General features: G+C 42.5%; 1 protein-coding gene across 1 annotated transcript in view; it reads right to left on the bottom strand.

Annotated features, from left to right (window-relative positions):
- Positions 1-7,119: 7,119 nt before the first annotated feature.
- The window catches only part of MRPS6 (mitochondrial ribosomal protein S6), a 50,345-nt gene continuing 29,644 nt past the window's right edge, over positions 7,120-27,820 (bottom strand). Inside the window, exons 2-3 of the mRNA XM_054389165.1 lie at positions 20,707-20,846; positions 7,120-7,729 (exon numbers count right to left, since the gene is read on the bottom strand). Of these exons, the coding sequence (XP_054245140.1) occupies positions 7,549-7,729; positions 20,707-20,846 (321 nt within the window). The 3' untranslated portion in view covers positions 7,120-7,548. The remainder of the gene's footprint in view (positions 7,730-20,706; positions 20,847-27,820) is intronic.

The raw sequence follows: 27,820 nt of genomic DNA, 5'->3' as shown, positions 1-27,820 counted from the left end.
GCTGCATCCTGTGTAACCAAGTCTTGGGGTCTGGAATTTCTTGAAAACTATTTTTTGAGACCAAGATTATGCAGATTTTCCTTCCTGATAATAGTCTTCCTTCCTCTGGCAGGAATCCTAAGGTCTCCTAATGCGGCTCAGAGAACCTGACCAGTGTGGTGAGTGTATTAGGGTTTTTTTGTTTGTTTCATTTCTGTTTTCCCTTTTGGCTGGGTTTAGTTATTATGTAATTTATTTTTTTCATCAATATAGGGAGGACATTATTTATAGGGGATTACAAGGATTACTAAAGCAAACCATTTGAGCTTTCTAGTGGCTGGTACAAATTGCAATATCCAGTCCTGCCTCATAGTTAGCAAGTTGGAGGATCAAACAATTTTGGTTTGATTCTCCTCCAGCACGCTGACGCAGCACAAGTCTTGCGTCTATGCTTTGAGTGCACTGGGCACAGACCTATGCCCACCAAATGCTTCCAGTACTCCTCTGTGCAAACACACTGATTGCTTCAGGGCAGGAGGGAGGCATGCATTTTGGTTTTATCCCCCCATCATTCCTACATGCCTCTAGGGCCTGTACTTAGTGTGGGTCCCTTCAGCGTCTCCACAAAGACCTTCTACTCCTTTGACACCCTTCTCCATCACATTTTTCACCCAGTGTGGTTTGTTATGACCATGGCTGCAGTCACTTACTGTTGAAAGAGATGCTCAGCCCCATTCACCCTTCCAATCCATTGCTATGGCTCCTAGAACTTGTAAGGTGCCTTCCTCCTTGGCCTTTAATGAGTGAATATATTTCTTTTATGACATTCCCACTTACTGTTGAAAGAGAATGGGAATGATGGCTGTGCATAATAAGATAATAAACATCCTGCTCTTTACATTTTCCTCAGTCATATATCTCCCAGGTAGCAATGCATACAGATGGAACAGATTATATATGACATTTTCTTTCTGCTCATCACATACAAAAAACCAGTGAAGCTAGCCTGCAAGAATACTGAGTATGCAACAAGCCTTCTCCACCCTGCCTCACCCCATTGCTGCTGCTTCCAAGGTGAATTGTAAAGGGAAACTCAAAGGCTTTTCCTCCCTGCAAGTAACTTTCATGTCAGGCCTTAGCAGAAAACCAAGTTGAACTTATCTCATTACCACAGTCAGAAGCTCCATGAGAGCCCTGCATGTGTTAGGTGCTCTCCAAGGTGCACCAAAGAGCCCCCTCCATGAAGGCATCACATGAGTCTTCATCAACAAAAAGTTCAAAAGTCTGCAAATTCTGCCAAGGTGATTTAAGGATTCTGCTTGGGAGAAAGTGCATCACAATGTCAGGAAACATCTGCTCCTACAGAACTCAGCCAGAGGCCTCTTATGGATTCAGTGGAGCAACACTATCCCCCCCAAAGTATCTTCAAGATAAACATGTTGAAGATTTTAATAAGGCAGATTTTCTATGTGCCAGTTCACATTCTCCAAACAAGGTTTACTTGGCAGCGTAAGCACAATACAAAAATAACAGGGACAAAAACTCTCCCAGGTTTACAGTGAGCATTACCTCCCATTAAAAACTCTTTTAGAAGGCAACCTTGAATACTCCAGAACTCAAATCTGTCAATGCATCACTCCCCCTCTTAACCAGCATTCAATAAGCAGTGACTCTCCCACTCCTCCGCAGCAATGCACAAATAGCTGTGCAAAGAGGAGCAGCATGAGCCTAAGGTAGTCCACCAGCTGCAGCCTGCGTGTTTTTAAAGGTCTGTTGAAGCAGCACTAAGAAAGCAACACATTACATAGGTCACAGAGAGTAACACGTTTTAAATCTTCCTTTCATGCAGCAGTTGAGAAAATGTTTTTGGCTCCACATCAATTCTCATTTATAACCTATCTGAACCTCAGAATACTAGAAAAGGACATAATAATTATTCCCTTTTAAAATTCTCTTGTTCAGTTTTAGTGGGTGGAAGGACATAGCACCAAGCTCAATGAATTTATTAAGCTCTTCATTTGCTATAGCTGTGTTTTTCTGAGAGCTCTTCAGTCAAATGCTGTGTCAAAATCATACCAGCAACAAAGTTTGAAAGAAGTGAATCATAAAATCTAAAAGGCCAATAAAAAGAAGCTCCCATCTTAAGCAATACTTATGATCGTTAAGCTCATAATTATGTGACAAATATCTGTGGGGTTTGCCTTACGATTGTTGAACATTTGTGCTGTAGACACTGGCAATGCTGGACAGATCCTAGGAGCCTCTCTGAGCAAAAATAATGTGTGGCAGACTGGTCAAGTCTGAACAGAAACTTCTGTGACTCCAACAGGGCTGCTTTATATTTCAAAGTCTTCCTTCATAACTTCTACAGGCCTGCCAGTCTGACCTCAGTGCTGGGGAAGGTTATGGAGCACATCACCTTGAGTGCCATCATGCAGCATGTACAATCATGTACGTACAAGCAGGCAGTCAAGCCCAGTCAGCACAGGTTCATGAAGGGCAGGTCCTGCTTGGCTAACTTGATCTCCTCCTATGACAAGGTGACCTACCCAATGGTTAAGGGAAACAGTGTGGATGTTGTCTACATTTAGCAGAGCCTTTGACACTGTTTCCCACAGCGTTCCTCTGGAGAAACTGGCTGCTCATGGCTTGTACAGGTGTACACTTTGCTGTGTAAAAAAATTGGCTGGATGGCCAGGCCCAAAGAGTGGTGGTGAACGGACTTCAGTCTAGTTGGCAGCTGGTCACAAGTGGTATTTCCCAGGGCTCTGCACTGCAGCCAGTTCTGTTTAGTATCTTTATCAATGATCTGAATGAGAGAATCAAGGGCACCTTCAGTAAGTTTGCAGGTGACACCAAATTGGTTAGCACTGTCGGTCTGCTTGAGGGTAGGAAGGCTCCAGAGAGGGATCTGGACAGGCTGGATCAATCTGCCATGGCCAGTGGTATGAGGTTCAATAAGGCCACGTGCCAGGTCTTACACCTGGGTCACAGCAACCCCATGCAACACTACAAGTGCAGAGAAGAGTGGCTGGGAAGCTGACATGTAGCAAAGGACAGGGTGGGGAGGTGTTGGTCAACAGTTGCTTGAATACAAGCCAGCAGTGTGCCCAGGTGGCCAAGAATGCCAACAGCATCCTGATCTGTATCACCAATGGTGTGGCCAGCAGAAGTAAAGAAGGGATTATGTACTTGACACTGGTGAGGCTGGACCTTGAACCTTGTGTTCAGTTTTGGACCCTTCAGGAAAAGAAAGACATTGAGGTGCTGGAGCATGTCCAGAGAAGGGCACCAAAGCTGGTAACAAGACTGAAGAACAAGCATTATGAAGAGTGGCTGAGGGAACTGGAGCTGTTTAGCCTGGAGAAAAGGACACTCAGGGGAGACCTTATCACTCTACAGCTACTTGAAAGGAGGTGGGGTTTGGTCTCCTCTCCCAAGTAAGAAGTGATAAGACAAGTGGAAACAGCTTCAAGTTGCACTAAGAGAAGTTTACGTTGGATACCAGGGAAAACTTCTGCACTAAAAGGGATGCCAAGCCTTGGAACAGGATGCCCATGGAAGTGGCTGAGTCACCATCTCTCAAAGTATTTAAAAGACATGTAGGTGAGGTGCTGAGGGACATGGTTTAGTGGTGGACTTGGCAGTGCAAGGTTAAGTTGGACTCAGCGGTCTTGAAAGTCTTTTCCAGCCTAAACAGTTCCATGACTATGATTCTATAACAGTGTATCAATTTACTGAACAGAAACCAACCCCCTTAAGTGACAGGTGCTGTGTGTCAGTGATCAAAGCCTAGATTCAACAGCAGGAGCCCATGAGTCATGTCAATTGTTGTCATCCTAACTGCTCGTTGGATGATATCCAAAACAGTATCTCTCTGCACATTGGTTGTACCCAGCTCAGCCTGCCACTCCAACGGTTTACTTCAAAGTAGCCATCCAGCTGCAAAATTATTTTCAGAGTCTCATTAAAACATTTAGCAACAGAAATACTCTGCTGAAATTGAGTATCCCGAAATTCTTCAAGTTCACACTACGAACAAACAAGAGTTTGACAGAATAGTCAGATACACTCTTGGTCCATGGAGCAAATTACTGCACACACAAACCTCCTGGGGTGAAGCCAGTGGCCACAGAGACTGCCTTGCAAGCAACCTTCTGAGTGCTTTGATGGTGCTGTGCCCTCAGTATGCTGAATAAACCTCCAGGGGGAAAGATTCAGCTGAGAAAGAGAAACAAGATCAGGAGAAAGGAGCAACTGAAGACATACCTAAGATCTTTACCACAAAACCAGTTGTGCTTATTTGTTTGCTGAAGGTTAAGACAGAGAAAACATTTCAGTGCCAGGAGAACTGCCAGTTGTTATTTTATTACTTGCCCAACTCTGTATGCCCACAGTCCGCAAACAAGAAAACCAGAGTATCTAGGAGCATAAAACTACTTATTTTATACACTTGGGAACATAATCTAAGGAAGGGTTGGAGAGCTCCACCATCCAATTCTTTGGTAAACAAAACTAAAATACTGGTATTCAATCTGTTTAGGCCTTTGGGAATGCCAAGAGAGTTGGACATTTTAGGTATTTGGCCTTGGTTTGGCTGCAGAGACTCTTCTGGCTCTCCTGCCACACCATAGCACCCTGAAATTTTATTCTTGGAGAACCAGTCTGTCACAGCCCAGTGGGACAAACTGGCTATCAGCGATCAAAAGGGCAAGCACATCTGAAAGCCATGCTGAGGTTTCCTTTCCTCTGCAGGGAGATTTTACAATCATTCAGGGTACAGTTATTTGCTTTCTTCCATGGCACAACTCAGACTTTTTGCTCAAACCCAGAACTGCTCCAAACTTTCACTACACTCCAGTGTCCATTCCCACGTTTACAGCTATGGAGAGAGAAGGCGCACACTGTTATGTATTAGCTTCCCAAAATAGCTAACTACCAGTCTGGGTGGCTGACCAGGCTAAACAAATTGCAACCCAAGACTCCTTCCTTAGCCTCTCCCACTCTGCCCCCTATTAAAACAGAAAAATAAAAAAATGTTCTTATTAGAAACTACCAATTATGAAGGAAATAGTACATCCAGTTGAGAGCCAGCTATTCAGCAGATCTTTTATAAATAAATCCTGCTGCTGAGAAAGCAGCAGTGCTTATGCAAGCATGGACCAGTCCAGCAAGCATGGCTCTGCTTGTGGCTACTGGTTTCACTGGTCAGTGTTTCTATCCCAAAGGACTTTTGGTTACTCCTTTCTGCACAGTCAGTACCTCAGAAAATAGGATCAGCTGCAGCTCCAAGATGCACTACTGCCAATATGGTCTTCGGATGAGCTGGACTCAGAAGCCCAAGTCTTCTGCTCTTGACATTCATCAATCTTCTGTTAAGATCAGAAATGAGCCCCGCAGAAAAGAAGAACATGAACATCTGACTGATCAAAGATTCTAATTCACAACAAATAATACCTCAGATTTAATAAACTGACAGGCTCATCTCTAATGAGCATCTAGAATTTTCCTACTGAATGCAGGCATCAGCTCAGCAACTGGAACAAATTAATTGTAAAATGTAATACTACACTAAAGGAAATTGAATAAAGACAAACTCTGTTCACTATCTTTTTCATTTTGTGATGCTGAAAAATTATATATTCTCCTTTCTACTCAGATGAAATCTAGGGCCCACAGTCCTAGCCAAAGGCAAAGTAACTTCAAGCTACAAGCTTTCTTTTACTATTTAGGAAAAACTTCTGAGAAACTTCTAAGACATTCTTTAAAGCATTCCATATTTCCCTGCTTGTAACTTGTGCTTTTTATCCCACAAATCTGAATTTTTCAGTAGCCCATCAGAAACAGCAGCTCAGGAAGCCAAACTCATGGCATAGTTACAAACCTGTGGTTGTTCCTAGCTCAGCTCACACCCATATGGAAGGAAGGTCTGTCCTGGAAGCAAAAATCATTGATAAGAAAAGCTCTGCCTGAAGAAGGCACCAGTGCACACAACGAAACCAGCAGTAACTATGTTTAAAAAAAAAAACCCACACCTAATGTAAGTCCAGCTTCAGTAAGCATGTAGCACATGCTCTCTAGTCTCCCAACATTTTTTCCAGGAAAGAAGAGACAAAAATGTGACAATAAACTCTTAAAAGAAAAGTTACAACGAGGGGCAGGGAGGAGAGGGAGAAATGGAAAAAACCCCAAACAAACAAACAAAAAAAAGGAACAAACAAACCAGAAGCCCACAAACATTCACATCTCCTAAATAAAGAGGTACAGGAAGAAAATTTCCATTTTTCTAATTCATTTTTTCATCTGAAAAAGAAGATACTCAAGAAAATGCTTTCTTTTCCCCTTGAAGTTCTGCATCCAAGTTAAAAGCAGCATCCCTCAAAAAAAAACCCCACAAAACAAAACCCAAACAAAAAAAAACCCACCAACCAATAACCAACCAAACAAAACCAACCATGAAAAGGCGAGACCAACTCATGATGAAACAGCATGCTGGAAGAGTAGTCACACCAGCAAGACCTTGACTTCTGGGCTGGCCTTGCCTTTGGCAACACACAAAGCTGGAGTGCCAGGGGGCTGTTTCTGGATGAAGCTCATTCAAGGAAAGAATATCCTCTTTGCATAACAACACATCAATGTTAAGGTCCTTTATTCCACAGAAATAACTACGCACACACAGTCCTTCAGAACCAGAACTGGACAGTGCACTTCTTCAGCAGCACGGGGGAAATACGAAGATCCTCTGGAAATTACTCAGTTTACGTCTGACCTGCAAGAGGTCTCACAACATTAATGTCATCTTCCACATGTATTGCTTTTCCTTTGGTTTTCACAAGAGCAAGAGAAAGACAAAATATACACTAAGAATTTTGTCCTGATGCTTTTTGAGGTTTCAAATGCGCACCTGCACCTACCTGATAGTAAAGCAAAGCATCCTTTATTCTTCTGTTCATACATGAGCATGGTTATTCCCTACCCTGCCACCTGGAAGTTTCTGGCCTTTTCTATAGAGAATAATCTTTTACCTGTACTTTGAACAGAGTTACTACCTTAAAGAAAGAACTATGATGTGGCTTTAGGCAACCAAAGTTATTTTTAATGCTTTTAAAAAAACAACTCTAGTTTTGTTTTTAATCACGCTTTATTACCTTTTTCCAAAAACAAGCAAAAAAAAACAAACCCTCACCTCCAACAAATCACATCCTATACTCCTCTCTCTCATGTAAATACACATATTCTGAAGTCATCTCTTTTTGGAAAAGAATGCTATTTTTAGCATTCTGCTGATGGATAAATCTTCATCATCAAAGTAATGCTCTAAGAGAAAAGAAAATCAATTTTCACACTTGTCAAATATGAAGATAAGCATATAGATTAAGTCTATTCAAACAATTTTGAACAAAAAGAAACTTCAAACTTTACAGTAACTGAAGATAGTGTATTGTAACCACACATGTAACATGGCTCAAACTGATTTTTGATGGGCATTAGATATCACAACTGTTTCCAAAGCAGGAATAAAAAAGATAGTTTAAAAAAAAAAACTTAGAAACATTCTAGTTGGAATATTCACTTCTTCTTGGCAATTAGTTTGTCTTCATAGCTGACTGGGACTATGCCACTGCATTCTTCTGTCTTTGATACAGGATGCTTGATAAAGGCAGGTCTAATTACATCGATATCACGTCCTAAGTGATCCATCATGGTTGACACAATCGAAGGTGGGGCTTCCAAGTCTATCAAAAAATACCTGCAATGAAACATACACACACACAATAAAAAACACAAAACAATACCTGTGCTGCAACAACTTTAATTCAAGTAACTGTTTTGTGGGATTTCTTACATGAAACTTTGTAACTATTTCTTACATTTTGGTACCAGAATGGTTTGAAATAAAAAGTCAGTAGTATCTTGATTTCAAATAGAAGTTCAAATGATGCAGACTCAGCCCACACTTCTCTTTGTTGTACAGCACCACTTACCCAAAGAGATTGAAGAGAGCTTACTCTTCTTGTACTTGTTCTATTCATTTCCACACCTTGATTTGAATAATCCTAAAATAAAGGTAGGGTGGCACTTTCATTTCAGCCACAACATGCATCCTCCTCCAAACTCACAGCATTGTTTCTTTGGGGAACAGATGCCAGTGTGAAACACACATTGCAGACAAAACTAACACTAAGGGCAACGCAGGCGCACTGCTCAGTGAGGTGGGTGCCCTGATGACAGGGATACAAAGAAGGCAGAGCTACTGAATGCCTTCTTTGTCTATACTGTTGGAGTCTGTCCTCACGTGCCCAGACCCTGAGGCCCCATAACAACTCAGGATAAAGGAGGAGTTTGCCTCTGCTGATGAGTACTGGGTTAAGGATCAGTTAAGCATAAATCCATGGGTCCTGATGGGATGCACCATAGGTGCTGAAAGAGCTGGTGGAAGTCACTGCTAGGCTACCCTCCATCATCTTTGGTAAGTCGTGGAGAACAGGAAAGGAGCCTAAGGACTGGAGGAAAGTAATAGTCACTCCAGTCTTCAAAAAAGGCACAAAGGACGACCCAGGTAACTACAGACCAATCAGCCTCACCTCTGTTCCTGGAAAGGTGATGGAACAACTTCTCCTCGGTGCTGTCTCTAGGCATACCAAGGATAAGAAGGTCATTAGGAGTAACCTCATTAATGTTGATATCTATGTGAAGGGCAAGTGTCAGGAGGACAGAGCCAGGCTCTTCTCAGTGATGTCCAACAAGAGGACAACGGATGAAAGCTGGAGCACAGGAGGTCCACGTGAACATAAGGAAAAGCTTTCTCACTGTAAAGGTGACAGAACACTGGAACAGGCTACCCAGAGAGGTTGTGGAGTCTACTTCACTGGAGACTTTCAAAACCCACATGGATGCATTCCTATGTATTCCTATGTGACCTACTCCAGGTGATCCTGCTCTGGCAGCAGGGTTGGACTAGATGATCTTTTGATGTCCCTTCCAACCCCTAATATTCTGATTCTGTGGTTTCAAGCTTATACACATAAAGGAACATTTCTTTTGTTAAAGTTCTGCTTCAGAGCTGAATGGAAATTAAAACCAAAACAAAACGAACCCCACAGCAACAGCAAAAGAAACCCAAGGAGGTGGACTTATGCCAAATTAGGCACATTGCTGCTGTGAACATGGCTTACATTTTCAATCTGAAGGGTGGGAGCTGAAGTCGCATACACGCAATGCCCACTTGTGCAGTTGGCACTTGACAAGACACTGTCATGCTGACCTAGGTGGGACTGAAAAAGTCTTACTTTCCCATGTGCACAGCATGTATCACATGCACTGCTCCAGGTAAGCACTTTGTGTTCACCACACAGCTATCTTTGACCATCTATAAAGAAAAAGCAGACCGCCTACCTAAGGGAAGGAGAAAGCTGCTTCCCTTTAATATCTTAGGTCACTAAGGTTACTTCTGCAACAAACTCCTTTGCTGAAGAACTGCACCTTGTACATGAGCTGAATTATAATTTTGCAAGAGGCTTATAAAAATCCAGTACACTCAAACAAACAAAGAGGTCTACTGCACATCATGAGCCCCATTTCAGACAAGGGACACAACCACACACTGCACATCAACTAGACCCCATTTCTTAACATGACACATACCTTAAATTCATTAGCAACATTATGTCTGCTTTCCCTCCAAGTTATGAGTGACCTAGTACCAGCCATCATACTAATGCAAAAACCAAGTGAGCCATGCCATTGGCCATCTCTCCTTCCTTGAAATGCAGTGAATGAACCAAGATGGTCAACGGAGAACCAGAACACTTTTTAATTGCTTTGTCTGCATTTGGCATCACATCAATGATAGTACAGTAAAAATACATTGCAACTGTCTCAGAAATCCTACTGAAGGGAACTAACCACTCACCTTGTTTGCAGGGACTACCAGTAACTTAAAGCTTAAATGTACAGCACTCTACTTCCTGCCTATCTCATCCTGATCTTTATACATCCTCTTATTAAAGTGCCCCTTTCCTTGTAGTCCACTCATCAGTATAACCCAACAGCCCTTAAAATAAAGTCACGTTACCCAAACATGATCAAGCATCCTTGTTTGATTTAAACACTGTACCTAACACAGAGGAGTGGATTCTTACTAAATCAGCTTAGCATAAGCATCACTATCCATGTCCAAGAAGGTAATCTCAGAGGGTAAATCCCTAAGTTTAGAAGCTGAACTGGGAGTCTGAGGAGGAAATAGAGGAGATGGGGTCATGAATAACAGACACGTTCATGTTATTCACACTGCATGGGGTTGTCATCCAACTAAATGTGTTACATCAAAAATGTTACACACGGAGGAGACCAAATGGGCCAGAAATGACTCAAGGAACACTTGTTGAATTACTACACAGAGGTGGAACCCATCTGTGGAAAGCATGGTGAAGATGCTGCTCCTTAGCCAGAGACATCCTAATCCAAAGCCCTTACACAGTCCTCTACTTAAATAGCCACAATTAGTCTCTGAAGTCTTTTTAAGAAAGACCAGATTGAAGCACTGAATTCTTGTATGTGAAGGGTCTGATAGAAAAAAAAAAAAAACAAAATCTCCTTGCAGCCTATACTGAAGCAATGAGTCCTCCAGAACAGATGCACAGCTGGTGCTATCTGTGGCTGAGCATTACTGAAGCCAAGGGACCAATGCCAGGTCACACCAGCAAAGGTGCTGCTCTTCTGACTGCCACAGGGCTGCTAAGAACTACAGGAATAAGTTGCCTCAAGCACAACTTGGAGGAACACTGGTGAGCTCAGTCCTCCTTTCAAATCCTCACAGGCTTCACTGGGGAACAGGATTTGGCTTAATATAGTTGTAAGACTGAACTGCCTACCGTTTTCTGGTCTCCAGAATTAAGAGATGCCACCTGGTTAAGAGTTTAGGGAGCAAAACGATTTTTAAGCTTGGATAATGCATTAGAAATACTGCCCAGCAACATCCGAAGGATGCACACCCCTTAAAAAGGGCAAGTTGTATTTTCTGTTAAAGCTATTAAAAACCCACTGGTAAATTTAACAGATGACACTTCAACTCTTCTCCATGGGAAGAAGCTTTCCAAATCACCTCACAGTGGCAGCGAAGCAAAAGGAAGATGGAGCAAGAATTTCTAGCTGGTGATCTACCACCACATTCCCTTAGGAAGGGCACTCACTCCTGTTCCAAGCTGTGCTTTTTGAAGCACCACATCAGTCCCACCATCTCTCAAAAATTTAATTTCATTTCTGCTTGCAAGTTGTATGCTGCCTTCCATTGTGTTCCTAAAACAGCAACAGTGGTGTTTTTTTTTTCCCCCCCGAAGGCTGCTTTGCAACTTTGTGCTTTCTCTCACATTAGCAAAGGGTGGAAATTTCCACTGACGCACTGTTGATAACTGAAGGAGAAGGGGGGGGATGGGAGGATGAGCTGTTACAGCATATCTTCATGACTCCTTGCAGAATAGGTATTTTATCTGACGAAACAACACTGCTGTAACTGGGAACAACGCAAGTGTTTAAAAACAACCCCCACTATTCGGCATTAACAAGCACCGTTTGCCTTCCTGTGCCAAAAAAAAGAGAGAAGAAAAGGAGGGCCCACGTAGAAAATATTGTTTCTACATTGAAGAAAGAGAAGAAACTAACAGCTGCAAAAGCCATAACCAAACACAATTGATAGCGTAATCCCTGAGGAGATCTGGAAACCCTCCCCCCCAAATATGCATATTTACATCAACTGTCACGAGGCTGTGGGGTTTTTCATCCACCCTCCATAAGGCATCCAGCCACCTTCATTTCAGGCAGTGGTCTATGACCCAATACCCAACACTGTAGCTACTGTTTGTGTAGTAAACAAAACCACATCCCAGGGAGACCTAAAGACAGGGGAAAACACAGGAATGCAGGAGGGAAACCACCTCATTTTTTCAAGCAAAAATGCAAAAGCATTTAGGCTCTCTAGGAGTCAGTCATCAGGGGAGAAATGCAGGAAAATTCCACTGATTCGATATGAGACCAGAGTTATTTTTGTCATCCTGCTTGACTGTAAATAGAAGGATGATTTAAATGCAGGAGAGCAAACTGAAATGTATTAAAACAATGCATTAACTGAAACAAAAATTAAAATAGCATAGAATCTCAAATAAAGGAGGACTTGGACTTGTCTTCACACAGGAGATAAAAAAAAAAAAAAGAAAACAAATCCAGGCTTTTTCTTTCCTTTTTAACATATTTAAGCCAGAAATTGTTTGAACCTTGAGTCCTAAGGATATTCAAATATTTTGCTTTCAAAATGACTTCAAAGAACCCTGAAAAGCATCTGGGTCAAAATGCACTTTAAAATCCTTCTAGAATACAACTCTGTCAACCTGGAGAGCTGAGGAAAAATCACACGTACGGTAGACTTGGAAGAGGCTGTGTAGTCCCATGGTTATGCCCCAAAAATGTCTGTATGCTTAAATTTCTCTTTTACATAGCAGCAGCAAGTGAATGGAAGCCTCCCCAGTGGGGATGTGGAAGATACAAAGGAAAGAAAATGTTCTGATGAACAGGTAGAGGTGAAGCATTGAACAGGGTAACAGGAAAACACCTGGAGGAAAGCAAGCTGCAGCACTTGTGCGAGAGCAGCTGGGCATTCATTCTTGTTAAGATAATCACACACAAATTAAATTTTTTTGCTACTTGAATGGTATCTTCATCTCTGGGACCACTGAAGAGAGGTCATTTGCTTTTTTCTCAACTCTTATGGTAGCTACCCTTCCTCAGCATAGCAGGCAGGCAGGGAAGTTCATACTCAGAAGGACTATCATTTTGTAGCTGGAAAGACTAACACACTTGTTACTTTTAGTTTTAAGAAAAATACACATGGAATAGATAGAAGCCCCTTGAAAAATCACAAGGACAGCAACTGGGGAAATGCCAGATCAAACCCAAAAGCTGGTACCTTAGTAAACAGACTGTGCCATAGCAATGACATAAACAATCCATAGTGACTTAGTACTTTGAGGAAACATTCATTTTACCATCCACAGTCTTCAGAAATTTCATTTATCAAATTGTATGCACAGATGCCTATTATGAAGTTAATTAAATAATGGAAAGACATTTTGCAGTGTTGCAGAAAAATAATTTTAAAAAATACTGTTACAGTGCAGAAGAGAAACCAGCCTGATCTGTTTGGAGTATTTGAAAAGTCGTGTTCACTGGACAGCAGCTGAGAAGTCTGCAAAATTGTTATGAGCAGGGCTGAAGTTACAACAGCAAGTATTAAATTTGTCTGTGTCAGTTCTCTGCCTTCTGTATAATTTACAGCTTAAAACCAAACCAAAACAAAAAAAAAAAAAATCCCCAAATGGTGACTGATTCCCATCCCACCAAGCCTTCTATTTGAAAGAAGCCATCAAATTTAATCAGTTTTTCCTGCACAAGGACTCTACAGAATTTAATCCATCAGCAAACTATACTGGTGTCTCAACACCACAAACTATTACACAGTGCCATTTCTTCTGAAAAGCATTAAAACTGCAAATTGCACTCCCTCAGGTAAGGGGGAAGAAAAAAAGACATTTCACGGCTCTGATACTTGAGGCACATCCACACTTACATGTATGTGCATGTTGACAAAAGCATTTGAAGAAAAAGTAATGGTTCAAGAAGAAAGCCCCATCTAGTGGAAGAAGATAATCAATTTAGCAGAAAATACCACAAATACGCGTAGTTCTCATCCAAGTGCATTACAGATCCAGAACTCCTTTTTTGCTGAAACAGATCAATACATTCTAAAACCTGAACAGAAATTAACAATGTAGGCTGTGCATTAGCTATCAATTTAGTTTGGTGATATTAAGAAAAGGAAAGTTTGCAAACTCTTTCATCTGTGTTTTTTTTCCTCCTCCCTGGTCACCAGGAGTCTACCTGAGTGAAGTTAAACATGTCAGAACATTTATCTCTAGGATGAAGTCCTTTAGCCATGCAGTAGTTTTGATTTTACTGGGGGCTGTAGAGAAGGTTTCTTAAAACCTTCACTCTAGAGAACAATTCTGATAGGCGGCTATTATTTTACTCTTACAGATAAATAAAATTGTATCCAGACATAACGGATTACTGGAAGACACTTCAAGCATCTATTGTCCACATGGAATAATATTCTGCCACAACCTACTTGTGCCACAAGCTGCCTTTTTAAAAGTAAGTCGTGTTAAGCACAGTTTCTAAGCTTAGGTACTTTATGGAAAGAGGAAAAGTGTGAACGTGTCACATAACTTATTCAAATAGCATAACATGATGCTCAGGCACTGAAATACTCCTCTTAGAAACTATCTATTCCTTGTATACTAGACCACTGAGGCCCCAAGAACTAGACAGTCGTGCCCCTTTTCCTGAGCACATGCTTTGGCAAAGCAACACTGCATCACACACCCCATGAAGAGGGCAAAACACAAGGCGCTCCTGCAGGAGGGCAAATCATTTCAGATCCCACGCAACCCAGAGGAAGTCAGAGTGATCTGTGGGAAGGCCAGGACACCCTCCCTTTTTGCAGTCAGGAGAGTAAGCTTGTACTGAAGCCTGGTGCTCCCCATGAGTAATCGCAGTGCCACAGGGCCTGAAAGCCAAGTTCATCATGCTGCATGCTTGGAAAAGGACCTCCCTGCCTTGCCATTTCCCCCCATCACACAAACAAGTTCACAGCACAACTGAAACTGCAACCTGGATTTTCCAATTCCTGATCCCACAAGAAGCTATCAGTCTAAATCCTGTGCTCCTCAGTAGACTCTGGCAATCACGTGGGCCCCTGCACAACTCCTACATAAAATTCCCCATGCACACATTAAGGTAGGATTCAAAAATACAATTCAGCAAGAACAAAAGTAAGACCTGAGTTTGCTATTTCAGAAAACAAGTGGGCTGATGAGATAACTGGAAATGAACAGCTAAACAAAAAGAGACCAGCAAGCAAATAACAAAAGAAAATTGCCATCTTTTCAAAATCAAATTTGAAAGGAAAAAAAAAAAAAAACCCACACAAGGCAATGAAAGATTGGCAAATAGAACATGGAAATTGTTATTAATAATCAGAACTATGCACAGCTTAGCTGTAGAACTCACAAATAAGAGTAAATGAAATAAAAATGCAGGGAGAAAGTTCTACAAACGTTCCTGTATTGCAGGTAGATTTCATAGGGGCAAGCACACACATACACAAAACAAAGCAGAAGGGAAAGGGCACAGTGCTCTATGAAGTTATAAAACCCTACTAGATCTGAGCACTTCCCAGGCTAAAGTGTGTTTTTCTTTCTAAATCAGAGGTAATAAAAATAAGCATGGAAGCAACACTGAGTGGGGGAATAAAATCACTAACAAATCTTTATCCATGATATAAAGAGTGGGATGGAGCGCACCCTCAGCAAGTTCGCAGAGGACACCAAGCTGAGTGGTGCAGTTGATATGCCAGCAGGACAGGATGCCATCCAGTACCTGGACAAGCTGAAGGCCAGATCAACCTCATGAGGTTCAAAAAGGCCTAGTGCAAGGTCCTGCACCTGGGTCTGGGCAATTCCCATTATCAACACAGGCTGGGGGAGGATATGATACAGATCAGCCCTGTGGAAAATGACCTGGGGGTACTGTTGGTCAAAAAGTTGGACATGAGCCAGCAATGCACACTTGCAGAAAGCCAACTGCATCCTGGCCTGTGGATCAAGAGAGGTGATTCTGCCACTCTGCTCTGGTGAGACCTCACCTGGAGTACTATGTCCAGCTCTGGGGCCCTCGACACCAGAAGGACATGGACCTGCTGCAGTGGCTCCCGAGGAGGGCTGCAAAAAATTATCAGAGGGCTGGAGCACCTCTCCTACTAAGACAGACTGAAAGAATTTGGGCTGTTCAGCCTGGAGAGGAGAAAAGGCTCCAGGGGACCTTATAGCAGCCTTCCAATATCTGGAGAGGGCCTGCAAGAAAGCTGGCGAGGGACTGTTTACAAAGGTATATATCACTAAGACGGGGGGTAATGGTTTTAAACTAGGGAAGGGTAGATTTAGACTGGACATTAGGGAGAAGTTCTTTACTGTGAGGTTGGAGAAATACTAGAACATGTTGTCCAGGGAGGGTCAGGATTGATGGGGCTCTGAGCAACTCGATCTAGTTGGAGATGCGCTTGCTTACTGCAGAGGGGTTGGATTAGATTAGCTCTAGAGGTCCCTTCCAACCCAGTGCATTCTATGATTCTAAATCGCTACAGTAGAGCAAGATACACAGTATTAAAAATCCAGTCACACCCGGCCACTTTCTTTTTTTCTAAAGCCTCTGTCATAGCTCCTTACAGTTTAATAGATTCCTAGTCTGCAAAAAGTTTGAGCAGTTACCCTCCCAAAGGAGTGTCTGAACCTTATTTTTCAAAGATCTGTTGCGCAGCCACCCTTGTACCATCTTCCCTAAAGTAAAAAATATCCTACATACCAACCACAGCCCCCCAAACCACCTTCTTTATCTGATGCCCCAAAGCATGAAGAGTCACAAGCATATGATTAAGGCATAGCCTGGCAAGGCCAAAGAAAACAGGTATGCCAAAAAGTGCAAACCCACAGACTGTGCTACTGAGATGTATCATTTTACAAGCAGTTGCAATATTCTCCACTTTAGCTCTGACCAAATATGTGCAGTGGCTCTGCAATGTCATCACCCAGCCTCAGGCTGGATCCTTTATTTGAAGGCTGCTTTGAGGGATTCAATGCTTCTGTATCATCTTAAACAGCCAACAAATCCAGAGCTTAACGTTCCTTGAATTCAAATACCAGTACACACCTTATCGAAATCGGTTCACTTTTGTTTGTTCCAGAAGTAAGCACCTCCTGACACATGCAGTGCAGTATTAAATGTTAAAAGTAATTTAAATACAACTCGTTAGTAACTACAAACAAAGTGGCCAGTAAAACAAATACTTGGCACAATTCTGTTGTCAATAAGGAGATAAAGGTTGTAATCCTTATTTACATTTTTCCACTGTTTTTTTTCAGAGGCAGGGTGGCTATGGGCAAGTCACTCATGCTCAATATCTCAACTAAATTTACATATCTAACTCACACTGGAACAAACTTGTCCTTCACACAATTTATTAATCTGTAGGGTAAAAAAATATTTGTTATAGTTTTGTGAGATGTTACTTGAATCATGGTCTTAAAGGCTTTAAAACCAAAATATTAATGTTCTACTACAGCAATTAATACCATAAACTGAATTAGTAGCTAATTCAGCTTCAGTTTAAAATATCAATAAACCAGTGATTTCAAAGTTTAATTTCTCAGGCATATCCACACAGTTCCTGAAACACACTGTTGTTGTAATTACTTAAATGTAAAAGCTGTCAATGTTTGGTTTCTAGGAAAAGGAGACTGTTATTTGCCAAAATGGGTGCATTTAAGAGAAAGACCTAAATTTGTTTTAATAGAACCTTAATCCACATGCACCACCTGCTAAGTGAATATAATTTCCCGAGAAGAAACAAGTCAATTATTTGTTATCATCTGAGGTCTTCAAATCTGCCTGGGAAAGTAAAACTGCTCATTCCAGTGACAGCTGTGGGCCACAATCCCCTGCGACAAGCTTTGAAAAATCTCAGATTAACAGATCAATTGGCAGCAAAATTCTCATTCTCTGCAAGGTCTCCTGGATATTCTTAAATTTGTAATGTGCCTGTAATACAGTATACCCAAGACAGATGATGGTGAAGCACTATAGAACTCAGAGAGAAAAGAAAAAGCTCCTTATTAAGAATACAACTACCCTCCCTATCGACTTATGAATGCTCACTTTCAATTTTAATTCTTTACTGTTCACTAAAGACACTACCAAAACCTAAGTCCAGCAGTAGCTTTGCCATGGACGTCACACCCCTGGGTCCTTTCACTGTTAATCACTCCATTTTATGATATGCTGCATATTAAAATATTTGAATTAGAGTTAAAACCAGAATTAACTAAATGAAGAAAACATACAGGAGACAGATGACTACGAGGCATGCCAGAGAGCACATCTCAGTTGACCTGTGAATACCTGGTGCTGTCCAGAGCACCAGCCCAGATAGCACTGGGAGTTATAGAAGGGAGCAAAGCTAGGCTCACTATGCTGATCAGAAAGATTGCTTGGGGAGGGGGTGTTTTTTAGGCAAACAGCCCACACAGGTGGGGGGATTCCTTGCCATTCTGAGCGACAGGTTCATGCAGCTGTCACTAGGACAAGAGCCACCTCTCTAAGACACTCAATATTAAGCTGTGACCCATGCTACACCTATTGTATTGCACTCATTTTCGTACAATTTATTGCTACGAATATTGAGTTTCACAGATTGCATTGGGTTGGAAGGAACCCAAGGATCACAAAACAAGGAAAAATCAATACATAAAAACTCTAAAAGGAAACAAAAAAAATCCAGACTTAAAAGCTTTGGAAAATGCAATGCTCTCCCCATCACAGTCATAGAGCATTATTTGCATGGTCACAGAAGCCCTTTCAGCTACTTCAGAAAAAGCCCAGACTAAATACTCTTTACTACTTAATACGCCACTCTACACAAACCTGCTGACAAAGAGAACACAGAATTAAAAATACTCAAGCAGAAAAGAGTTTAGGATTTCTTAGCATGTACAGGTATATATCCAACTTAGTGAGGTATTTAGAAATGCCTTTTTTGTTTGTTTTTTTCCAAACAAACAAACAAAAAAACAACGAAGCAAACAAAAAACCCCACCACAACTATTTTTTACAAATTGTGTAAAGTAGAACTGACTGATTTTATAAAGTGGATCAAAACCTGACTTTTCGCTTCCTATTCCTAGTTTATGTTTAATATCCCAAACAATTTATTCTACAGATAGTATAAAACATTGGATGGTGTAGAGGAATCCACCATACTCATACACTGAACTGCAACCTCCCCAGCAAAATCTACACAAAACCAATTCTCCCTCACTACCAGGTACTGAAACTGCCTTCTGGTCCCCTCAAGACACAACTGCAATTATTTGCTACTAAAACCTTGCAACCTTGCTTCATTCAGAACACAAAATACATCTGCTTTGAGGACTCTCCAAAAAAGGGGGTTATAGGCTACCTAGAGATTCCCTCATCCTGCTTACTAAGTAAGGTAAGTAATCTGCTGCAGTAAATGAGTTCAGCTAGTTTACATATCTGAAAGATCCTCTAGAGAAATGGCTTCTATTAATTTCTGCTACATAGTTCTTGTGATTCTGGTTACTATTCTCTCCTGTCCTGTTTTTTTGAAGAACCCAAGACCTGATCTGCAGTAGTACTGCCTCCCAAGCCAAGCAGAAACTGTCATCTGAAGTGGTGAAATGTTAGAGTGTTAAGTACACTAGAAAAAAAAATAACCAAGATCTAAAAGTCTCAACTTCATCATCCAAGATTAGTGGAACTCAGTCCTTGTGTCTCAGCTCCCCACTTCTACAATGACAGTAATGCCTGCTCGTTGCTCTACTTCAGCAAGCAGAAAAGGTTTTAATGTTTATAAAATGCTTCTACTCCAACAAAAGGACGAAGTAATTAGTAATCTGTTTGAGTCAAGTCTTTGATTAGCTCCCATGTGTAGGCAACAAGACTTCATCCCAAGATGCAAAACTGACAGGATCAGGCTGTGTTCTGAAGGAAACCATGGAGCACAAGTGCAAGACAGTTATGGTCACAATGCCATTGCTTTCTGTTGGGTAACAGGCATGTGGTGGAGATTTCATCCCCTACCCCTTCTGTCAGTCTGCTTTAACTGACAGCTGTTACCACTACCCCATGATGGGAGAATGAAGAAGTCCTCAGTAGAGGGAGTGAAACTGTGAGCCACCTCCAGGGAGAGGATCCAAGAAGAGCTTCACCAAAAGCGTCCCCTCTGGAATCACCTCACCTTCCCCAGTGCCAGACACCCCTCATGGAAGTTGGTAGGAAGGCAGGTTCACCAGCCATTTGATTAGGCAGAGCTGCATTACAGGGATCAAGAGGAGCATGTTGCTAATTGTTATTGCGATTGCCGCAGGCAGCCCCAGCAGTGCGGGTTGCCTAGCAACATTTCTCACTCCTCGCAGGAGCCAGAAAGAGCCATCGTCCATTTCGGAGGTAGCCTCAAGGAGCAACAACGAGCTGGCCTAAGGGAGCAGGGGGTGAGACCCACAAGCACCTTCCTCCTGCACTGCAGAGCAAGACAGACACCCAAGATGCCAGTTCACAGCTTCATTTACATTTATCATAGTTCCTGTAAACCACGTGGTCCTCTTCAACATCAGAAACACAAGCAAAAGTCTTGCAGAGCACACATGTTAATCAACATTTAGTTCAGATGCATTAGAGAGAACGAATCAATCCTGCCAATAAGCAACTAGCAGATTAAGTATGAGTTTTATCAGTAAACAGCCTGACTGGCTTGGAAAACAGTTACATAAAAAATGACAAAACAAAGTAATGCTGTGTATGCTAAGAAAAGGAGTTCTGGAAGCCTGGACTTGGAACACCACAACTAAACACTAACTAAAAGCTGATGCCATAAAGAATAAGAGACACAAAACACTTGAAGTGCAACACATACACACAAAGCCACACAACCCCTTACTGAGACCAGACAATACAGGTGTACACCCAGAAATCACAGGGGAAGCTAAACTATGACTTAGTTATGTACTTTTTAAGGGATTTTAAGGAAAAAGACATCGTGCATACCCTCCTCTTCTGTGGCGCTCCTTATGCTTGGAGATTCTGTAAGGCAGAGATCTTTCTCCCAGGTTTTCCAGGTTTCTCACAACAGCTCCTCTCTCCATAAGAGCCTCAACAGTGCGCTTCAGCACAGCTGCAGTCTCAGGCTTTAAAAGAAAAGAAAAGGAAAAAAAAGTGGGAAATGTACACAAATCTGGTTATTCTTATCATGGGATTAGAAGGGTACACCTCTATCTGCACGATTCAGTGCTGGAGGAGATCATTCTGTAACCTAAGAGGGCAAAGTGGAAGCAGAAAGAGACCTCCCCCTAAGGAAGAAAATTTTTAAGAACAGCCAAATTCCTCTGTGAATTATGGCAACAGCAAATATCCCACGAATTTCAAGGTCAAGCCCCAACCACAACAGGAAAAAGGAAAAAGATAATGGATTAAACTCACCTGGTATCATTTTGGGTGACCCTTGGACAGATGTAAGTAATGATAATTACAAATTTGCAATAGTTTTAAGGTCCCTGGACCATCAACACTGACCAACATTGTTGACTACTACATTTAAAGTGAACAGTATGAAGAGAACACTAATGTGTGGCTTGCTACAGAGACAACAATTAGCAGCACATTCATGGCATTCCAACACACAAGCTTAACAACTGTGGATTGGATTGGTGAGATGGATTGGGAGCTGGCTGAAGGACAGAGTTCAGAGAGTTGTGGTGAGTGGGGCAGAGTCTTAGCTGGGGGCCTGCAGCTAGCAGTGTCCCCCAGGGATCCGTACTGCATCCAGCCCTATTCAGTGTATTCATTAACGATCTGGACAAAGGGACAGTGTACCCTCAGCAAGTTTGCTGATGACACCGAACTGGAAGGAGTGGCTGATACAACAGAAGGCTCTGCTACCATCCAGTGTGACCTAGACCAGCTGCAGAGGTGGGTGGGGAGACATCTAATGAAATTCAAACTGGGGCAAGTGTAAAGCACTGCATGTGGGGAAGAACAACCTCGTGTACCAATACAGGTTGGGTGCTGACCTGTTGGAGAGCAGCCCTGAGGAAAAGGATCTGGGAGTCCCAGTAGACAACAGAATCACAATCAGCTGGCAGTGTATCCTTGCAGCAAAGAAAGCAAATGGTACCCCAGGATGCATTAAGAGGAGTGTGGCCATTAGGTAGAGGGAGGTTCTTCTCCTCCTCTACTCTGTGCTGGTGAGGCCTCACCTAGAGTACTGTGTCCAGTTCTAGGCACCCCAGCTCAAGAAGGACAAAGAACTACTGGAGAGAGTCCAGTGCAGGGCCACTAAGATGATTAGGGGACTGGAATATCTGTCATTTGAGGAAAGGCTGAGAGATCTGGGCCTGTTTAGCTTCAAGGGGGCTGAGGGGGGAATCTTATTAATACTTAAAAATATCTAAGGGGTGAGTGTCAGGAAGATGGGGTCAGACTCTTCTCAGTGGTCCCCAGTGACAGGACAAGAAGTAATTGGCATAAAGTTGAACATACAACATGAGAAGGTTTGGGGTTTTTTTGAGGGTGGCAGAGCGTTGGAACAAGCTGCCCAAAAGTCTCCATCTCTAGAGACTTTCAATGCCCACCTGTATGTGTTCCTGTGTGATTTGTTTAAGGTGATCCTGCTCTGGCTGGTATTTGGACTCGATGATCTTCAGAGGTGCCTTCTAACCCCTACCATTCTGTGATTGTACATTATTTCCACTGCACGTGCATAATAGGTATTTGGACCCTTGACTAAATCACTGCACTGTTGCACAGCTGACACCAAAGCCTTTTAAACAGTTCAGGAACTGATGTGCAGTAATTAGTCTAACATGCAGAGATTTCACTCCTTAGAAAAACAAGTTTGAAGGACAGGCAGCCAAAAAACAGTAGGTAAAACAGATGCAGCATTTTCTCTCTCACTGCGTATCAGGGCTCTTTAGAGCTCTGAATCATTTCAGTAATGACACTCAACAATAGCTATGAAAATGTTAATAAAGTACAAATTAGAATGTTTTGGAAACAACTGCAGACTTATACACTCTCAGCAACAAGAACTATTTTAAGAAACAGATCTCCTACAGAGAAAGGAAACTAAATGGATGTCCAGCTGAACACAAACCAAACTGTGTAGCTTTACTCTGCATTCCTTGCGACACTTCACATCAAGATACATTCTCAAGTCTACTTCCAGTGAGATGGCAACAGCTGTAAATGGAAAAGTAATAGAAGAGCTGATTTTCAGCTTCACTCAGATTTTGTTGAATCAGACCACCATAATAATGTCACTGTCCTTCCTCACCCACAAAGAAAACTTGTGTAAGACTTCAATAACCTTATATGTGAGGTGACTGAAAGCTAGTTTTCTAAGTCTAAGGTACAGATCAACACCTTGACTAAGAAAAAGGGTTGTTCATTATTCAGATCCCTTAATGGAAATTGGTGGTAAAAGCTGGTATCTCAATCCCACAACATGCAGTGTGGCCCATGCTTTGTCATGGGAAGCTTCTCATTCATCTTCTTGAGGATGTAAGGCAGTATCAAAGTGTCTCCAAACACGGAGCCAAAATGTTCAGCACATGACATGTTGAAACATCAGTGGCTCTTTGCAACATCTGAAGTACAGACAGCCTGAAACGTTTTCCCATCCAACTGCCCTTGTGGCAGTCGAGTCAGTCAAGGGATCACGCTTACTGCTCCTCACTATCTTTATCCTCCTCTCTCCAGCTGCATAAACTGTTTCAGAAATTTATTTTCAACACAAAGAGCCTCAACAGTTACACAGTCAGCAAAAATGCCTGGGCTTTTTTTTTTTCAACATATGTTTAGATTGTGTTGTAAAACAATTATGGGGACCAGACAAGCAAGTTCACACACAAAGAAATGTTGCTACCCTATCTGCACCCCACCTGTGTGTTGTTTTGCCACAGTGCAAAGTGCTCTTTCACACTTCTGCTATTGGAGAAGCATTAGTAACAGCCAGAGAAAGTAAGCAGCTCCACTTTTACTTGACCCCATTCTCCACACTTCACAAATGCCAAAAACAAAAGGGAAGAAAGGGGAGTAGAAGCTCTTAAGACTTTCCCCATGAAGAATTTCCACGTAAGTTCCCTATAGGTGTTTCAGCTTAACTTATATGGCATAAAGATGAGAGAAGCTGGTCCAAACACTGGACAAGTTTTATGCTGCTTCCATCAATGCAAGATCTCAACACTCAAACCCATCTGGATCAGGATCTATTTGGTGAGACACCCTCATTTGCTGAGCAGCAATAGCTTCACACAGACAAGCCAAAGACTAGGGTAATATAGCTGCTAATGATATCCAAATTTTAATGCTTTAAGAACTACACCAGAAATCTGGATTCAATAAGCAGAGAAAAACAAGAACTGCCGAGTTAATGAAGCTGGCACCACAGTATGCATTCCCATCTACAGAGTTTTGCCTTATAGACAAGAGTCTGACGCATAACAATAGGATTTTACTTACCTAAATTAGTAAAGGAAAATAGCTGTTTTAAGAGAGAAAGGGCAGTTAACCTAACAACTTTAACATTTTGTGTATTGCTGCGCACCTGTGGTGCTTCCAACCCTTGGCTTGAAAACACACACTCTTGGAAAGCAATAGAATCTGCCACTGTGCCTGCTGTGTCTGGTTATGTTGGAGAAGCCTCCACGGTGCTCAGAGAATTATGACAGGAAAAACCTGCCAGGTCAGTGAATAAAAATACTGTAACTTTGCTGTTGTTACTCGTCCCTTCACTCTTACCCATAAGCGTTGAAAGCTTACGGCTAAGAGTGAAGGGACGTACAAACATCAGTGGTACAGTTGTGGTGGGTGTTTACTACAGACCACCAAACCAGGAGGAAGCTACTGACAAGGCAGCTGCCTACAGGCAGCTGGAAGTAGCCTCAAGATCAAGTGCCCTGGTGCTTGTGGGTGACTTCAACCACTCAGGTATTATTTGGAAAGATCACACAGCCAAGCACAAACAGTCCAAAAGGTTCCTGCAGTGCATCAATGACAACTTTCTCCTGCAAGTATTTGAAGAACCAACAAGGAGAAGTGCAATGCTGGATCTGATATTAACAAACAAAGAAGGACTGGTTATAGATGTCAACATTGGGGGTAATCTTGGTTGCAGTGACCACGACATGTCAGAGTTTAGTATCAACAGACAAAGAAGCAGTGTGATAGGTAAAACTTCAACCCTGGACTTTAAAAGGGCAAACCTTCCCCTCTTCAAGACTCTACTTAGAAATATCCAGTGGACTCAGGCTCTGGAAGGAAGGGAGGCCTAAGACAGATGGTTAATATGCCTCCAAGCTCAAGAGAAATGTATTCCCTCAAAAAAAAAAAAATCAAGTAAGTCAAGCAGAAGACCTGCATGGATAAGCAAGGGACTCTTAGTAAAACTCAAAAACAAAAAGGAGGTTTACATTATGTGGAAAAAAGGACTGGTCAGTTGGGAGGATTATAGAGATATAGCCAGAGAATGTAGAGATGCAACAAGGAAAGCCAAGGCCCTCCTGGAACTGAATCTCACCAGAGGGTTGAAGGAGAACAAGAAGAGCTTTTTCAAATATATCAATGATAAGAGGAAGAGCAGGAAAAGGTGGGCCCACTGCTGAATGAGAGGGGAGATACAGAAACTGATGATGCAGGGATGGTAGAGTTGCTGAATGCCTTCTTTGCTTCACTCCTAAGACCAGCCCTCCGGAACCTCAGTCTCTAGAAGCAAGGGAGCAGAACTGGAGACATGTGGACATTCTGCTGGTCAGTCAGGACTGGGTTAGAGATCTCTCATACCACCTCAAGACACACAGATCCATGGGCCCTGATGGGATGCATCCAGGAGTGCTGAGAGAGCTGGCTGATACTGTTGCTGAACCTCTCTCCGTCATCTTTGAAAAGTCCTGGAGAACAGGAGAGGTGTCTGGCCACTGGAAGAAAGCAATTGTCACTCCAATCTTCAAAAAAGGCAAGAAAGAGGACCCAGGCAACTACAGACCAGTCAGCCTCACCTCCATCCCTGGAAAGATGATGGAGCAGCTCATCCTGGAGGTCATCTCTAACCACATGGAAGACAATAAGGTTATCAGGAGTAGCCAACATGGATTTACCAAGGGGAGATCCTGTCCAACTAATCTGATAGCCTTCTATGAAGTTATGACCAAGTGGGTAGATGAGGGAAGAGCAGTGGATGTCATATATCTTGACTTCAGCACAGCTTTTGATACTGTCTCCCGTAACATCCTCATAGAAAAGCTCAGAAGAGTTCAGAGGGTCATCATCAGTGGCACAAAGTCAATTTGGAGGCCTGTGGCCAGTGGTGTCCCCCAGGGATCAGTACTGGGTGCGGTTTTGTTCAATGCCTTTATCAACGACCTGGCTGAGGGCATTGAGAGTACCCTCAGCAGGTTCTCTGATGATACAAACCTGGGGGGGTTGGCTGACACCTGTCAGGCTGTGCAGCCATCCAACGTGACCTGGACAGGCTGAGAGCTGGGTGCAGGCAAACCTCATGAAGTTTAATAAGGACAAGTGCAGGGTCCTACATCTGGGGAGGAATAACACCAGGCACCAGGACAGGTTAGGGGCTGCCCTGCTGGAAAGCAGCTCCACAGAGAAAGACCTTGGAGTGCTGGTGGGCAGCAAGTTCTCCATGGAACAACAATGTGCCCTTGTGGCCAAGAGAGCCAATGGGATCCTGGGATTTATCAAGAAAGCTGTGTCCAGCAGGTTGAGGGAAGTTCTTCTACCTCTCTACTCTGCCCTGGTGAGACCACACCTGGAATACTGTGTCCAGTTTTGGGCTCCCCAGTTCAAGAGAGACAGAGACCTGCTGGAGAGAATCCAACAGAGAACCATGAGGATGATTAGGGGACTTGAGCATCTCCCCAGTGAAGAGAGACTGAGATCCCTGGGGCTGTTTAGTCTTGAGAAGAGAAGACTGAGAGGGGATCTGATCAATGTCTATAAATATGTGAGGGGTGGGTGTCAAGTGGAGGGGGCCAGGCTCTTTTCAGTGGTGCACAGTGATAAGACAAGGAACCTGATGATCTCTTGAGGTCCCTTCCAACCTCTGACATACTGTGATAGTGTGATACTGTGTATCCCACTAGCATAAAAAGTGCTGATCTATAAACAGAGGTCTGTTCAAAAGAGATCTTGATTGAGACCTTCAGACAAACAGCTGTATGTCCAACATTGCAGCTGTCTGACATACCCTTCTTAACAACCATGCAGATTTAAGATAAATTCTATTGTGTAAGCTTATTCCTCTACATCCCTCATACCCTCAAATGACACATAAGCTTTTTTGTCTCTTTTATATATGCCAACAGATCAGCACATTAACTGAGTGGCTGCATGTCCAACATGTTGTGCAGTTTCTAAACACAATGGAGCCTAAGATCAAGTCCCATGTATTTAAAAGCAAAACAAAACGAACACGAAAAGCTAGCCACAGATTTCTGCATGAAGGACTGCAAAATATTGTGCGTTTTTGCAGCCTCCCCACTTGTGGATGCACTTTGAAAACATAAACTAATTGTTGGTTTGGAAAGCTTGTCACTGTAATCCCTCTCATTCTTCCTCTCCAAAAAAGATCATGGTTTATCATAGCTTGCTTAAAGCCATCAACCAATCTATATATAGGCTAGCCTTTGCTAACCAGAATATCCACAGACACAGGTTCCTTGGTTTGCCTCAGAGCCAGACCAATTGAGGACATAGGAAATGGTAATGCCTGGCTCCAAATCCAGGAGCCACAACATTTTTTCCTGAACAGCCAGCACTAATTCCAGTACCACAGATGTGGGAAAGCAAAGATGAAGGAGAAAAAAGGAGAAAATGGAAGCCGGCACCAGGATACCCATGCTGGGCAGCAGGGAGCACAACCAAGAGCATGTAGACTGTGGTGTGTAATTCTAGCTTAGGTTCCCTCTTCTACATGCACAGCCAAACCAGAGCCCTTTCAACTGGCTTCACCTTTAGTGAACTTGGTGAACTTTATCAGTGAACTAAGTTCACTACCATTCAACCATGAGTTGAATCTTGTTCTCAGAAATGTACAGCCCTATAGACCAGATCATGATGTGGAAGGACAAAGAGGGAGCTCACTGTAGAC

The sequence above is a fragment of the Indicator indicator genome, chromosome 1 (assembly GCF_027791375.1).
Source record: "Indicator indicator isolate 239-I01 chromosome 1, UM_Iind_1.1, whole genome shotgun sequence".
NCBI classification, from domain to species: Eukaryota; Metazoa; Chordata; class Aves; order Piciformes; family Indicatoridae; genus Indicator; species Indicator indicator.
This window is presented reverse-complemented; position numbering and strand designations above follow the sequence as displayed.